This window comes from Galeopterus variegatus, unplaced genomic scaffold (assembly GCF_000696425.1).
Source record: "Galeopterus variegatus unplaced genomic scaffold, G_variegatus-3.0.2 Scaffold938, whole genome shotgun sequence".
NCBI classification, from domain to species: domain Eukaryota; kingdom Metazoa; phylum Chordata; class Mammalia; order Dermoptera; family Cynocephalidae; genus Galeopterus; species Galeopterus variegatus.
Genome location: NW_007727049.1, coordinates 365616 through 379794, shown reverse-complemented (window position 1 = coordinate 379794; position 14179 = coordinate 365616). Strand labels below are relative to the sequence as shown.

The 14179-nt window shown below is 56.6% G+C and overlaps 1 protein-coding gene across 1 annotated transcript in view; it reads right to left on the bottom strand.

Moving 5' to 3' along the window:
- Nucleotides 1-10537, bottom strand: part of STAC2 (SH3 and cysteine rich domain 2) — a 17008-nt gene extending 6471 nt beyond the window's left edge. Inside the window, exons 1-8 of the mRNA XM_008573595.1 lie at nucleotides 10071-10537; nucleotides 2995-3301; nucleotides 2520-2617; nucleotides 2252-2342; nucleotides 945-1057; nucleotides 778-850; nucleotides 624-685; nucleotides 61-158 (exon numbers count right to left, since the gene is read on the bottom strand). Coding sequence (XP_008571817.1) covers nucleotides 61-158; nucleotides 624-685; nucleotides 778-850; nucleotides 945-1057; nucleotides 2252-2342; nucleotides 2520-2617; nucleotides 2995-3301; nucleotides 10071-10160 — 932 coding nt within the window. The 5' untranslated portion in view covers nucleotides 10161-10537. The remainder of the gene's footprint in view (nucleotides 1-60; nucleotides 159-623; nucleotides 686-777; nucleotides 851-944; nucleotides 1058-2251; nucleotides 2343-2519; nucleotides 2618-2994; nucleotides 3302-10070) is intronic.
- Nucleotides 10538-14179: the final 3642 nt, after the last annotated feature.

Genomic DNA, 14179 nt, shown 5'->3' with positions numbered 1-14179 from the left:
GATCCCTGAGGCTGGCACCAGGCAGCTGCCCAGTTAGGCCAGGACACAGAGGGGACTTACTGCAGAGCCAGGTCATTGTTCTCCTGGGGCAGAAACTTGTAGAGCGCAACGTAGGAGTACATGGGCCCCACATCCTTCCGCAGGGGGGGCTTAGGGGGCTGTGGGAAAAGCTCTGGGTCAGTGGTGGGAGGGTGAAATCTTCACTCCCTCAGCTACCCATTTGCTCTGAGCATGCCTACCCTGGGCAACTAGGAGGTGGGGCAGTGGGTCCCGGGTCGATGACAGTGAAAAGACCCTCCTACCTGCTGTGCTCTCCCACCCCTCGGGTGACTGGACCAGGCATGGGGGGGGCAGCCCTCTGCCTGCCGCACCCTGGAACTGCCTGCCCTTGGGGGAGCAGGAGTGAGTGCAATAGGCAGTGGGGGCGTGGGAGAAGGTAGCACCCTGCCTCCTGTGCCTCTCACCCAGCCCCGGGGACGGAGCATGAGTGAGGGAGCAGTGAATCTCCACTCACTGTGTTCTCATCCACCTATGGATCGATGACAAGAAGTGATACCCCTTTCCCACGCTGGCCTGCGGGGGGTGATGTGTGGGGGTGGCGCTCAGTGCCAGTACGGGCTCACCTGCTGTCCAGGGCTCTTCTCCTCTGCTGCTGACCCTTCGCTCTCAGCTGGGGCTGTGAATACTGGAGATGCCATGGTGGGGGCAGGGTGTGAGGCAGTAGGGAGTGGCCCCCCCACTGTCCTCCATTCCTGCCCGATTCCCATCCCTGCTCACCACTGTCACCAGGTCCCTCCTCTGAGCTGCGGATGCTGCCTTCCCCATCCTCAGTCAGTTCATCCCGCTCACTCTGGGGACACAGAGAGGGAAGAGCTCAGCCCCTGGCCCTGCTGTCATGCTCAGACACCCCTCCCCCTGAAGCTCCCCTTTGGTGGCCACCATACCAGGCTCCGTGTGGGGGACTCAGAGGTGCTGCTGAAGCTGGAGCGGTTCATCAGTGCCAGGGAGGTGCCATAGCGCAGGGTCTCATAGACGGGATCCACTTTCCCGCTGGCCCCTGCTGAAGATCCACCCTCGAGGCCTAGCACCTTGGCTGGGCATGCCCCTGGCTGAACTCCCCATCTGTCCACCCCCCATCTCTGCCAGGTTTTCCTCATCCCAGTGACAGCTCTATGTCCTCCCATGGCACCCATGCAGGAACCTGGGGCATCCCTGCCTCTTCGCTGTCTTCGCTGCTTACGTCCACTCTTCCCCCTAGTCCTACCTCCCAAACATCCCTAGAATCTGCCCACACCTCTCCATCTCCACTGCTCCCAGCCTGGTCAAACTACCAAACTCTTGACAAGCACGACAGCCTCCCAACCGATCTCCCTGCCTCCATTGCAGCCTGTGCAATTCACTCAGCAGCTAGAACGCTTTCGTAAAAACACAACATTTCTCCTTAGAATAAAGTCTAGAGGGAAAAGGGGCATGCGATGGGGGAGGTGACCTGACTCTGAAGTCCAGCGAATTGTGAAGGGAACTCGGGGAGAAGGACCCTAAGGCCTTTGCGCACAGGGTGGGGTCTCTGGCACAGGGAAAAGAGGCAGGGAGTGGAAGAGGGGGCCTGACTCCAAAAGCCCAGCCAGATCATTGAGAGGACTCAGGGAGAGGTACCCAGGCTCTGGGGCACGTGTGGGGATAGTGGTGGGGTGGGGTTAAAAAAAAAAAAGAATAAAGTCCAGAAGACAATCCTAAAGTGGACCCCAAGGCCTGTGCCCAGGGTCCCTTCGCACACATCCCTTTTACTTCCTTGGTCCCAGCCACTCTTCCTTCTTTCTTTGACGCCCTGCCCCTTCCCACCTCAAGCCTCCCTCTGCTCACACCAGTCTTCCCCAGATCCTCAACGGACTAACTCCTCATCCTTCATGTCTCCAGCAAGCCTTCCTTGACTGCAGACGAGGACAGCGTGCACGTCACACTCTTTATTCCCTGTCCTTCTCTCCTCTAGTAGACCGTAAACTCCACAGTGTCTAGCACAGTGCCTGGCACTCAGTAGGTGCTCAATAAGTGTTTGTTTAAGGATGAATGAATGAATGAATGAATGAATGAATGAGTGAGTGAACCCTACATAAAGGACAGGAATATCCAGAGAAGGGAAGTGGTAGGAGCACCAAGAACTGGCAGTGCCAGTGTGACTCAGTGCCCATCTGAGGAATGTGAACATTTTTCAACATGCCACAGTGGGAACAGGGGCAATGGGGACACTCACCAGTGGGTGGGGACTCTCTGCTTATGGCACAGGCTGGTGGTGGCTCATGCACCAGGAGGGGGGAGCTGAAGTTGCGACGGAAGGAGGTGGACTGTGGCAGGAATGGGCAGAGAGAGGGCATGGGTAGGTCACAGCCCATTGAGACTTGGCCGTTCCCAAGCCCAGGGACCATGTCACGGGAGGAGCCAGCCTTGAGGGGCACTCATTCCCCCACATGGCAGTCCCAGGGGCACGTGTAGCCAGCCGTCTCTGCATGGTCCCCGCTCACCGTCTTGCCTGGGCATTGCTGACGGGAGATTTCCTCAGAGCACCAGAGGTGGACGCTGACTTTGCACGTCTTACATCGCAAGCCCTGCTTGGAGTTTCCTAGGAAGATTTGCATGCAGCCAGAGGCGCTAGTCAGCGGGGGATGCCCCCATGGGGAAGGAGTGAAGAAGGCAGGTTAGGGCACGGAGAGACAGCAGGGAGCTGGGCGTTCTCATGCCAGCCTTGGGGCCTAGCGCCCACCCCTCATACAGTCAGGGTGTGAAGTGGCACTGAAGCCTGCACGGTTAGTGAACACGGCGCAACACCGGGCACACCCCCACCCTCAACAGTGCTCATCTGTCCACCCAGGGTGAGAGGCACCGTCAGCATTGAGGGTCCTGAAGAGCAAGAGCCCAATATCAGGCAGTTCCATGGGACTACTCCTCAAAGCACACCCTGGCCCCTCCCTGTGCCCACCTCAGTGCCCTGGCACCTACCCACAATGAGCTGATGACACAGCTCACAAGGGCTTGCTCGCTTGAAGACATGTTCCTGGAAGCTGTGCAGCCTCACTGGTTTGAGTGGTGCCAGGGGGCGTGGGATTGGGCACGGGGAGGGGGCTGGGGTGGGCAGGCCCCTGTCTGCCGATGTGGATGGTGGGGACGGAGGGGGCAGTGGCGTTGGGGGCGTCAGCAGCACCTCTGTGGGGCACTTGAGCTCAGCGCCCGAGCGAAAGAAGAAGTTCTCCACACTCTTACTTCGGAGGATGGTCTTGAGGGAGAGTGAACGCCTGAATCGCTGGAGCTGAGAGGAGAAGAGCAGCCGAGTGGGAGCCTAGAAGGGGCTGGCCCATGGCAGGCTTCCTTTCTCCTGTGAAGGCAGCAGCACCGTGGGGGCTGTGGGTCAGGGCCAAGATGAAGGACTAAGAGAGAGGCTCCCAAGTTCCAGATGGTGGGTGACAATGGCGTGGGATTGGGCACGGGGGGGGGGCTGGGGTGGGCAGGCCCCTGTCTGCCGATGTGGATGGTGGGGACGGAGGGGGCAGTGGCGTTGGGGGCGTCAGCAGCACCTCTGTGGGGCACTTGAGCTCAGCGCCCGAGCGAAAGAAGAAGTTCTCCACACTCTTACTTCGGAGGATGGTCTTGAGGGAGAGTGAACGCCTGAATCGCTGGAGCTGAGAGGAGAAGAGCAGCCGAGTGGGAGCCTAGAAGGGGCTGGCCCATGGCAGGCTTCCTTTCTCCTGTGAAGGCAGCAGCACCGTGGGGGCTGTGGGTCAGGGCCAAGATGAAGGACTAAGAGAGAGGCTCCCAAGTTCCAGATGGTGGGTGACAATCCCAGATGCCTACAGGGCCAGGCAGGTAACCACCATGAAGAAAGGAGTTCTGGTGGGACAGGCACACAATTAGGAGTGGTGGGGACTGTGGCAAACTGGACAGCCAGGGAGCAGCTGCTCGTCTCTTTTGCCAGCTGAGGCTAGTCCGTAAGGCCAGCCCAGAGTTGCCAGCTTTTCCAGTTTTTCAGAAGAATATCTAAACTTTTATGTGACATTGGATAGAAACACATTTAAGAGCTTTTATTTCCTTTTTCCTTTGCAGAAATATACTATTTTGCAGGTATACTATTTTGCCTGCAACTTGCTTTTTTCACTTAACAGTAAATCTTGGGAATCATTTCATACCAGTACATAAAGTGTTTCATTATTCTTTTTTATGGCTACACAGTATTTCATGGGTGTACCATTTACTTAAGTTAAAAAAAAATAACACTTTGGGGGCCAAGCAAAACACACTAGGTCCTCAGTTTTCCACTTGTGTTCTTGAACAGGCTGAGGGCAGGTGGGGAGTGGTCATCCTGGACCCTCATCCTCAGAGATGATTCTTTCCCCAAAACATCTCTCCAGCCCATCTTCTTATCTCCTCCGCAGCCCTGCTTAGTTCAAGCCCTGATGGCGCCAGTCTGGCTCAGAACCACAGCCCCTCCCCAGCCCCCTGCCTCCACCTCGCCTATCCCCTACAGCCATCTGCCATACAGTTGTCAGGGAGATGATCCCTGACCCTGCTGGCAACCTTTCATGGCTCCTCAGGACCCCTTGCAACTTGGCCAAACCTGCCCTTCCATCCCATACCTTCCACCTGCAGCCCAGATGTGAGGATTCTCTAACTCATTCATGCTTTAATGCCTCTGAGCTTTTGACATGCCTGTCCTCTTCTCTGCCTTATCCAGTTAATACCCTCTTTGTCCTTTCAATATCTTTCCAATGGCCCCTGTCCTCTGGGAAGCTGTCTCTTCTGCAGAAATTCCATTTCATGGAACCCCTCCCTCCTGTGGTGCCCACTGCATCCAGTACTGACTTCCACTATGGCTCCAACCAGGTTACTGCTGTAGTTTACTTCTTACACCCCCAGGAGATTATGAGCCCCCTGACAGCAGGCACAGTAGCTTTAAATCCCCACACAAGGCCTCAACACTTAAGGGCCGGCCCGTGGCTCACTTGGGAGAGTGTGGTGCTGATAACACCAAGGCCACGGGTTCGGATCCTATATAGGGATGGCCGGTTAGCTCACTTGGGAGAGCGAGGTGCTGACAAGGCCAAGTCAAGGGTTAAGATCCCCTTATGGGTCATTTTTTTTTTTTTTGTCTTTTGTCTTTTTCCGTGTCCGGCAACGGATCGCAACCCTCAGGGTTGCCCCCGTACCGGACCAGGGACCGGCAACGGGATCGCAACCCTCGATGTTGCTCCCGCGCCTCGCTTAGCCAGTGAGCAGGAACCGGTCTGTATGTGGGATCCGAACCCTTGGGCGGGAGCGCCGCCGCGCTTCCCAAGCGGCGCACTATCCAGTGCGCCACCGGGCCGGCCCATGGGTCATTTTTTGAAAAAAGAAAAAAAAAAGGGCAATGTACCTCAGTTGAATAAATGATGAACATATGTCTGGAACCCTAAACGGAGCCCATGTTCTTGGGCACAGGGTCGATTCTACAGTGAGGCCAGAGTCATTTCCACTGCTCACCCAAACACTCCTACTGAGTCTGTCCAGAGCAAGTTCTAGAAACTTCTCTACCCAGAGCCTTGCCTCTCTCCCCTCCTGTTGAGAGCTGCCTTACTCCTGCTCACTACTTTCTACCAGCAATAGAAAAGGGGGCCACAGACCTGGCTCCAGGCAGAGACACTTGGCCAGGGCTGCCAGCTGGCACGCCAGCCAGCCTGTGTACCATGTCTGCCTGCCTGGCAATTGTGCCAAGGGGATGGAAGTGGTGGCCCCTCCAGCCGCTGGGAGGCCAGCAGGCAGCAAAATGGAGGGGTAAGCAATGAGGGGATATTTGGGCACAAGGCAGGCCTTGGTGTGCCAGCTGGGAGGCCAGAGCTCTGGAGTGTCTGGCATGCTGAATTGCTCAGCTCCTTCCAAACCCAGCTTCCTGGACAGTACTATGGGCTTCTTTGTGTATCTGTGAGAAGCAAGGCCCCGGGCCCCAGATGCCTGGGCATGGAAGCAGAGGTAGAGGGGCAGAGAGACAATTAATTAGAACACAAATACCAGCGCAGGCCAGGCTGTGGGCCATCCAGGGCCAAACATGACTCTGGGAGCTCTGATGGACCCCAAGAGGCAGTTGAATCACCCACTGTTCTGCCCAGGGACCTCAAGCACAGAGTACATTGGGTCTCTGGGGGGTGTGCTGTGCTGGGAGTGGGGGCAAGACTAAACCTGCTGCCTGAAGGCAACCACTCTACTTCCTCTCTCTGAGCCTCAGTTTCCCCACAACCATGAGAGAGGAGGCAAGACTAGATACTCTGTAAGCAATATAGGCTCTAGGTCCCCCCAAACCCCAGAAACTGACATCTGTGAGGGTGCTGCCTGAAGGCAACCACTCTACTTCCTCTCTCTGAGCCTCAGTTTCCCCACAACCATGAGGGAGGAGGCAAGACTAGATACTCTGTAAGCAATATAGGCTCTAGGTCCCCCCAAACCCCAGAAACTGACATCTGTGAGGGGCTGTCATTGTCACAGTACTGGTAGCATTCTATATGCAGCATCTCCTTAATCCTGATGCTACTGTCACAGGTGGTGAAGACCGTTGTCCCACTTTTCACATGAGGAACTAAGACGCATAAAGGTGAAATCACTTACCCATGAGTCCTCAGCTTGTGAGTAGCAGAGCCAGGACTTGAGCCAGTGGCTCCGGCTGCTGAGCCCAATGGCCAGGAGCATCCTGCTGCTCTGGACCCTGCCTTGGCCCTCACCTCTGCCCCTCAGCTGTGCCATGGGCCTCTCCACCAGGTCAGTCATGGACTTTAGGGTTAGAAGGGACCAGAAAAACTGGCCACTTAGAGCAGTCCCCACCCCATCGCCCTGACCACATCTCCTCTGAATGGTTGTCTGACTCTGTTGGTCACCTCTTGCAATGGGAAGCACACCCTGTCTTGGGACAATCATTCCATCTTTGGGCAGCTGCAATAGCTGGAAAGTGCTTCCCTATATAGAGCTGAAACCTGCCTCCCTGTGGTTTTCGCCTACGGCCTTTGTTCCTGCCTTGGCTCCAGAAAGGGCTACTCCCTCTTCTACACATCAGCCCTTCAAATATTTGAAGACATCAATCATGTTTCCCTTCCCAAGGCCATTATTTCCATAGTAATCCTCATAGGATGAGATTTCAAGTTTCCCTACTCTCCAGCCTATGCCTTTTCCTGGTACCCCCTGGTTTCAGTGGCAAGAGCCACCTCTCTAGGATACCAGAGGTGTCCTGAACAGAATGTTCCCAGCACCAGGGCAACCCCAACTCTGCCTGCTGACTCCCTGTCTTGGCTGGGGGCCTCAGATCCCAGGAGGACAGAGAAGCAGGAAGGAACAACATGCCACCTGGGGTAGCTGGCAGATGTCAAGGGCTGTGGCTAGAGGGCAGGATGGGGGCACCTCTGCCAAATGGCTTGATGCCTGCCAACTCCAGAGACATCTGGCTTGGCCACCCAAAACTTCATTTTGGCTTAGCCAGGCCAGGTATTCTCCTGACTTCTAGTTCCCAGACAAGACCTTTCTCCATCTCCCCACCAGCTATCTTTTTGGTCCCCCCACTGCCCCAGGACTCATTCCCTGCATGGAGAGAAGTTGCCACATACCCTAGCAAGGTGGCCCACTGGATCCTATTCCCTCCCAGTGCACCCGGAGCTTGTCCGGGTTGGAGCCTGGACCACGAGGCCTGTTCTTCTGGAGCCCTTCCCCAAGGCAGGGCCTGGCCTGCCTGTTTCTGCCCCACCTCCCCCCACCCTGGACGTCCCCTTTTTTCCTCAATTCCCCACAGCATCTCTCGAAAGGGCACTAGGCAGCTGGCAGTGGGTGGTGGTGGACGTGGCACAAGCTGACTCAGATTGCAGAGTTGGCATGGCGGGGTCCTCCCAGGGATGGCACCAAAGGGGGTGATGGGCAGGCCCTATGTGGTAGGATGGGATGGGGACCCAGAGAGGAAGAGAACCTACTAGGAGGGTCACTAGTAGCTTGGGTGCAGGGCTGAGACCCAGCCTTAGGGGAAGCAGGAGGCTGGGCTCTTGGGCTGGCAAGAAAAGCACAAAGGGCATAAAACACTGGTGAATAGCCTGGAATTTTGGCTTCGCTGCCTGATGCGCAACAGCCCCTCTGTTGTATCTGTCTCACACTGACCTGGGGGGCAGCAGCCAAGCCCCTATTCTTCTAACTCCCCAACCCCTACAGCCTGGGAACACGGTCAGTGCCAGGCTGAGGTGGAGGGATGGAAGGAGGCTGGCAAGGGCCCTGAGTTCTCTCTCTGCCCACCTCTGCCCTGCTGAATCCCCCCAACCTGGCCCACAGCCTAGCCTGTGTTGTTATTACTGAGTCCTTCATGAGGGTGAAGTGTAGGGGGCGTGGCCAAGGGAACGGGCTCCCACTGGCCTGGCAAAGAGGGGCCAGGTCAGGTTGTAGTCCCTCTCCTTTCCTGCTCCTTGGATCTCCACGGCTCAGACCCAGATGTGACGACATTGGAGGGTCTTTGGGCTGGGAGGAGGGAGGTACAGACCTGCCAGGCCCTGACCTCCCCCTCCCCACACAGCTGAGCTTGCAGCCTGCTGGACTGCTGAGGCAGCACTGCCCAGCATCCCTGCCTGCCTTCGGAGAGTTCCTAAAGAGGGGATGGAGCAGACAGGCCTTGGCGTGGGAAGCAGGGCAGGGCCTGGGAGGCCCCCAAGCCCCTGGGAAGCAAGCAAAGGGAGGCCTGCTGGGTCCCAGGGTTCAGGGATAGGGAGCTACCTGGGGTACCTCAGCCAGACTCTACTCTGGCCCTATTCATCTCCCTCTAGTCACTCTCTTGATGACCTTGACCTTGAATTAACCTAATATCCTGAGGGTGGTCAAGAACTAATGAAGAGGAAGAGGGACAGAGGGAGAAGCTATAGATGAGCTACTAATACCAAGGAATTCTGGTCCTCATGCCCCCCTTCTCCTCTGGATAATAGGAACAGGAGGGGGACAAAATACCAGACTGGAAGAGAGAGGGAAGGAGGTTTTGGCCTGAAGTCGGGGGGGGGGGCTCCTCCGCGCAGCCCCTTCTGTCCCCTTCCCCGGCCCGCTCAGGTTGCTCCCACAGAACTTTGTTCGGGTCAGTCGCCAGCACCTAGAACTTCGGGAGGGCGCAGACAGATTGTGGGGTGGGGGGTTGCATGTGAGCGGCGGCTTCCCCCCCACTCCTTTCAGCGCCAGAAGTCTGGGCCCCGCCTGCCTTCACTGGGGAATAATTTATTCATTGTGACTCCCGCAGGAGTAACAATCATACACAATTAGGGTTAATTATGACATTCATTAATTAGGATGACTTCTCTTTTTGCTTCTACCCGCCCTCCCCCCGTTCCCCCACCCCCACGAGGTGGGGGGTAGGGCTGCCTGTCTTTCTGCTCTGGAGCCGCAACAACAGTTCTACGGTCCCCGCCCGCGACGGACGGCCAGCTCTGCCGCAGCCCCCAGCGCGGACTCGGAAGCTGCGCACCCCCGGCCGCAGCCTCACGTCCCCGAGCTTAACCGGGTTGGAAGGGGAGAAGGCAGGACTGCGGTGGGTCAGAGAGACACCCAGGGACTCAGAGACACAAACACACAGAGAAGCCGAGAGAGACGGGGAGAGATGCTCGCAGAGAGACATGCAGACAGAGACAGACAGGTCGTAGAGACATATTCAGACGCACGGAGAGTGGCGGCCGCGGCAGGGGGTGCGCCCCGCACGCACACACGGCGGCGTACACCGGCCCACGCCCGCTACACACCGCCGCACACTCCCCGCCTGCGCTGCGCCGACTCCCTCCAACAAAGCCGAGTTACAACCTCCCCGGGGGTCGCGAGCGCGCGTCCGCTCCTCTCGTGCGCACCGGCGTGCCGCGCTTGTGTGATCGCGGGCTCCTTGCGGTCCCTCATCGCGAACCCACTCCTCCCTCCGGGTTGCGGCGCCGAGCCTTAGGGATCACGCGGGCCCCGTCACCGTGACCCCAGCGCTCCCGAGCCCACAGTGGCCACCGCGCCGGGAGGAGGGCCCCCGGGCCAGGGGCGCACTGGGTGGAGGCCGGGCCTCGCGCCCCTCGAGTTACCTTGGTTTCCTGGAGGACGGAGACGGTCCCTGGGGGGGCGTGGGTGGCCGCGTCATCCGGTTCATTCTCCTTCTCGCTCATTTCGGTCATGGTTGGGGGAGAGGGGAAGAGAGGGTGCCGAGACCCGACGGCAGGTTCGCTGGGGGCAGGCTGCGGGTGGCGGTCGTCTCTCTGGGACTCAGAAGCCCAGTCTCTAAAGAAGAGACTGCCCCCCAATGAACCCCAGGAGAAATCTTCCCAGGCAAAGCAGTCCTCCCCACCCCGGGTGCGGGCGGAGAAAGTTGCCGAGTTGGCGGGTGAGAGGGAGGCAATTACACGGAGCCGCGGGAGCGGGACGACCCTGGGCGTGAGGACCAAGGGTCTGCAGAGAATGCTGCTCCGGGCGAGGGGAGGAGGCAAGAGGGGATGTGGGGATGAGACGAGGGAGGGAGCGACGGAGCTGTCCGTGTCCGGCAGGCTCCGCCGTCCTCTGCGCCCGCCCCCCATTCCCTTCCCCCGCCCCTGCCCCCGGCCGGCCCCAGCCCGGAACCCGGCAGCCCCTCCGCCCAGTCCTCGCCTCCCAACTTTGATTTAGGAGGTCGTCTGGTCCCTCCCCCTTCTCTCCGCCGCTCCCCCCGTACCGCTATGCAAATCAGGTCCTCGGCTATTGGCTGCCGCCGTGGGCAGGAGGGCTAGCTGGGCGGAGTCTTGGGGGGCTCGACAAGATGGGGAGGGGCTTGGAAGGTAAAGAAGTGGAGGGGGTAGTTTTATACCGAAAAACCCAGGATGTGGGGCTTGACAAGATTAGGGGAAGGCTGGGAAGATCAATAGAGTCTGCATGGGGCTGCAGGGAATAGAAACAGGCTGGAGCTGCAGCAAGAGAGCCGAGAGTAAGATCGAAGTTGGGACTTCCTGCTGGTGAAGATTGGAAGATGCCAGATCTTAGCGAAGGAAGAATGGGGACCCTTCCACATTGACTGGATGCCTCCCTGTCCTGGAGAGGATCTCTCCAAATATTTGAGGGTACTTCAGAAAGTTCGTGGAAACATCCGTATTATTTTTCAGTTCTATTTTTTCACGTACCCTCGTACACACCCCTTGGACTATGGCGTAGGAGTTTCCTGAAGCAGAGAAGAGAGAACTTAATGTATCAAAGGCTAGACTAGACAATTCCTCCTTTGTGGATGGAGAGCAGGACAACTGACTTTCTTTCCAGTCTTGGTGTCTGGACTTCAGCAAAGAAGGGGCATTGGTCCTCACACTCAGAGCCCCCAAACCTCTCTAAGACATGCCCCTCTCCTAAAGGTCCTACCACAATTGGAGTTAGATCAGGGGGTAGGGAGAGGTGGGGGGAAGAAGTTCTCACCCTCCAAAGTCTTCCCTCTGCCTGGTCTGAAGATACCTCTTCTAATGCATATTGATTACCTGGGACCCATTTCCCTAAGTCCCCCTCCCTCACCTCCAGCCCCCTTTCCTTCTGCCCCTTCTGGCCTTACCAACAGGTCCACCTTCATCTCTTGGCCTGTCCAAAGCAAAGGAGGTAGGCTGATGATTGAAAGAACCCTCCCCTGGGTGTGGGTGGAGAGATTTCTGGGTTTAAGTCTCCCTACTCCTCTTCCGTGGGTGGTAAGATTGGGGGTAGGGGGTAACTCAGGGGACCCTGGGGTGATGAAGGGGGTCCTGCCTTGCTGCTAGCCCTGGAGGACAGGGGCTGAGCACACCCCTCCCAACAAACACCCCACACACAAAGCCTTTCATAGGATCTCTGTCAGCCCTAGGATGAGCTCACCATTGGAGCACTGCTCAGGTTACTGAGTCCAGGAATAGAGATTTATTTGCTAGTGACAGAAGTAGGACAAGGGCAGACACGAGGGTTCACGGTTATGAAGGCTTGGTCCCCTCCCTGTCCTGATCCATCTGCTGCAGCTGCAAACTCCCTCTGGCCCCTAGCTTTCCTGAAAGGAGCTGGCATGAATCCTGAGCTCAGCCCTCAAACCATCTCCCCCAAAGGCCCATTCAGTACCAGCCTTCTCCCCATCCCCTCTGAGGACTGTCCTTCTTTCTTTTGCCCAGTCCACGCCAGCCCAACTCCCCCTCCCTGGGCAACTCAGACATTGGGATGTTTGGAGCACCCTGAGGTAGAATCATCAGGCCCTCCATCTGTCCCGGGCTGGAACGAACAGGGGCTTCCACTGTGTCTGGAGACCTCCTGGTGGGAAGTCCTCCTGTTTCCTCCCGAAGAGCAGGGGCTTTCGGTTCCTTAGAGTTCAACACCTATATATTAACTGTGTGACCTTGGTCAGGCAACTAAATCTTTTAGAGCATTGATTTCTTCCTCTGCAAAATAGTGATTGTGCCTACCCCACTGTGAGGAGAATGAATGAGATAGTGTAGTATATGGCACTTAGTGCAAGCAAGACAGACAAGGAAAGTTAATTTCCTCTCTGTCTTCTGGGATATTTGTCCCTCCCCAGTGCTTTCCCTGAGGCGGAGAGAAGGACGCAGCTTTCTTCCCTCACTTTCCTTGGCCATCTGGAACCTGGTATTCCATGGGGGAACCAACCCAAAAGTGGCCATCCATGGATAAAGAGATGCTGACTAGACACCGGGAAGAATTTCCAGGGGATCAGTGGTACTGGCAACCAAAGAAAGACAGGGAAGTTGGTGGACCCTGGGGTCCATCTGGTCTGGGCATCAGAAGCCTGAGGTGGGCAAATGTGGAGGAGGCAGGGGGCTGGATCCCATGACCTCTGGATGTCCTTTCTGGCCTTCAGCCTTTGTGTTTCAGAGCGGTCTTTCATGAACTAAGTCTGAGTCACTGCTTTCAGTGCCGACACCTCCCTGAGAGTTGAGACTTGAGTTGAGTCTTGTCTCAGAGCCTTCTGTGGCTCAGAGATAAGACAGGAGCAGCCGGGCCAGCTTCTCCTGGAGAGGGAGGAACACTGTCCCGTCTCAGATTCGGAGGGCAGAAATGAGGGGTGGGCAGAGCAAGGGCCAGGTGCTACAGGGGATAAATGGCAGCTACACTCTGGAAGGGCTCCCTCAGAAATGCTAATAGAACTACTGGGGTGTCTTTTCCTAGGTGGGCTAAGCTAGAAAGAGTGGGCGTCGGGCTTTGGGGAGCACCAGGACAGAGGAATGGACCAGATCACTTCAAATTTGCATGTGGCACAATGACCAGCACAGTAAGAGAGCACAGTCCTCATCCTGGTTCTGCCCTTTTCTTCCTGTTCTGTGACCTTGGGCAGAGAACTGTCCATCTCTGGAGAGACTTTGGTTTCCTTCTTTTTAAATAAGCAGAATTGGATTAGATTAGGTTAAAATAAGGAGTTGGATTAAAATAGGGGTAATAGTGGTGTGTCTCCTAGTGTTCTTTTGAGGATTAAATGAGTTAAGATCTGGACAGAGTAAGTGCACAATAGATATATATCATTGTTCTTGGGGATTCTTAACCTTGGGCTTGCAGGTAAACTCTGGGGAGTTTATGAACCCCTTGAAGCTGTGTAAAAGGGGGTTTACTGTCCTTTGGAGGATAGTAAACATTTTCTCAGGCTGGCTGGTTAGCTCAGTTGGTTAGAGCATGGTGCTGATAAAAACAAGGTCCAGGGTTTGATCCCTGTACCCGCCGGCTGCCAAAAATATCCCCCAAAAACAAGAAAAAAACATTTTCTGGGGCAGAGTCTAGAGCTTTTGTCTGCTTCTCAGAAAATCTGAGGCCCCCCCAATATTAAGAACCACTGGCCTGGATGACCCCCAAGGGACACTTCACTCTGTGGCTGAGATTCTGTGATGTGAGGAATTTCCTCTCCTTCCATAAGGACTGACGTAGTTTCTCCCACAAACCCCTCCAGTCCAAGCCCCTCCTTGCTGTAGCCTGTGCCCTATGGGTTGCCAAGGACAGCTCAAACTGAAAACATGAGTGGCTGGCCTTTCCCTCCAGCTTCAGAACTGGAGCTCCTAGGGTGGGGAGTCCATCATGGTTGGGAGCCCAGTCTGAGTTCTCCTCTCTCAGCTGGGGAGAGGCAGAGGGCCCAAACTCAGCAGGACCAGGAGTGTGGAGAACACAGTGAGAGGCCTGGCCTTGCCCCAATCTCCCCCACCTCGCCCCACCTGCCCACCTGAGGGCCCCA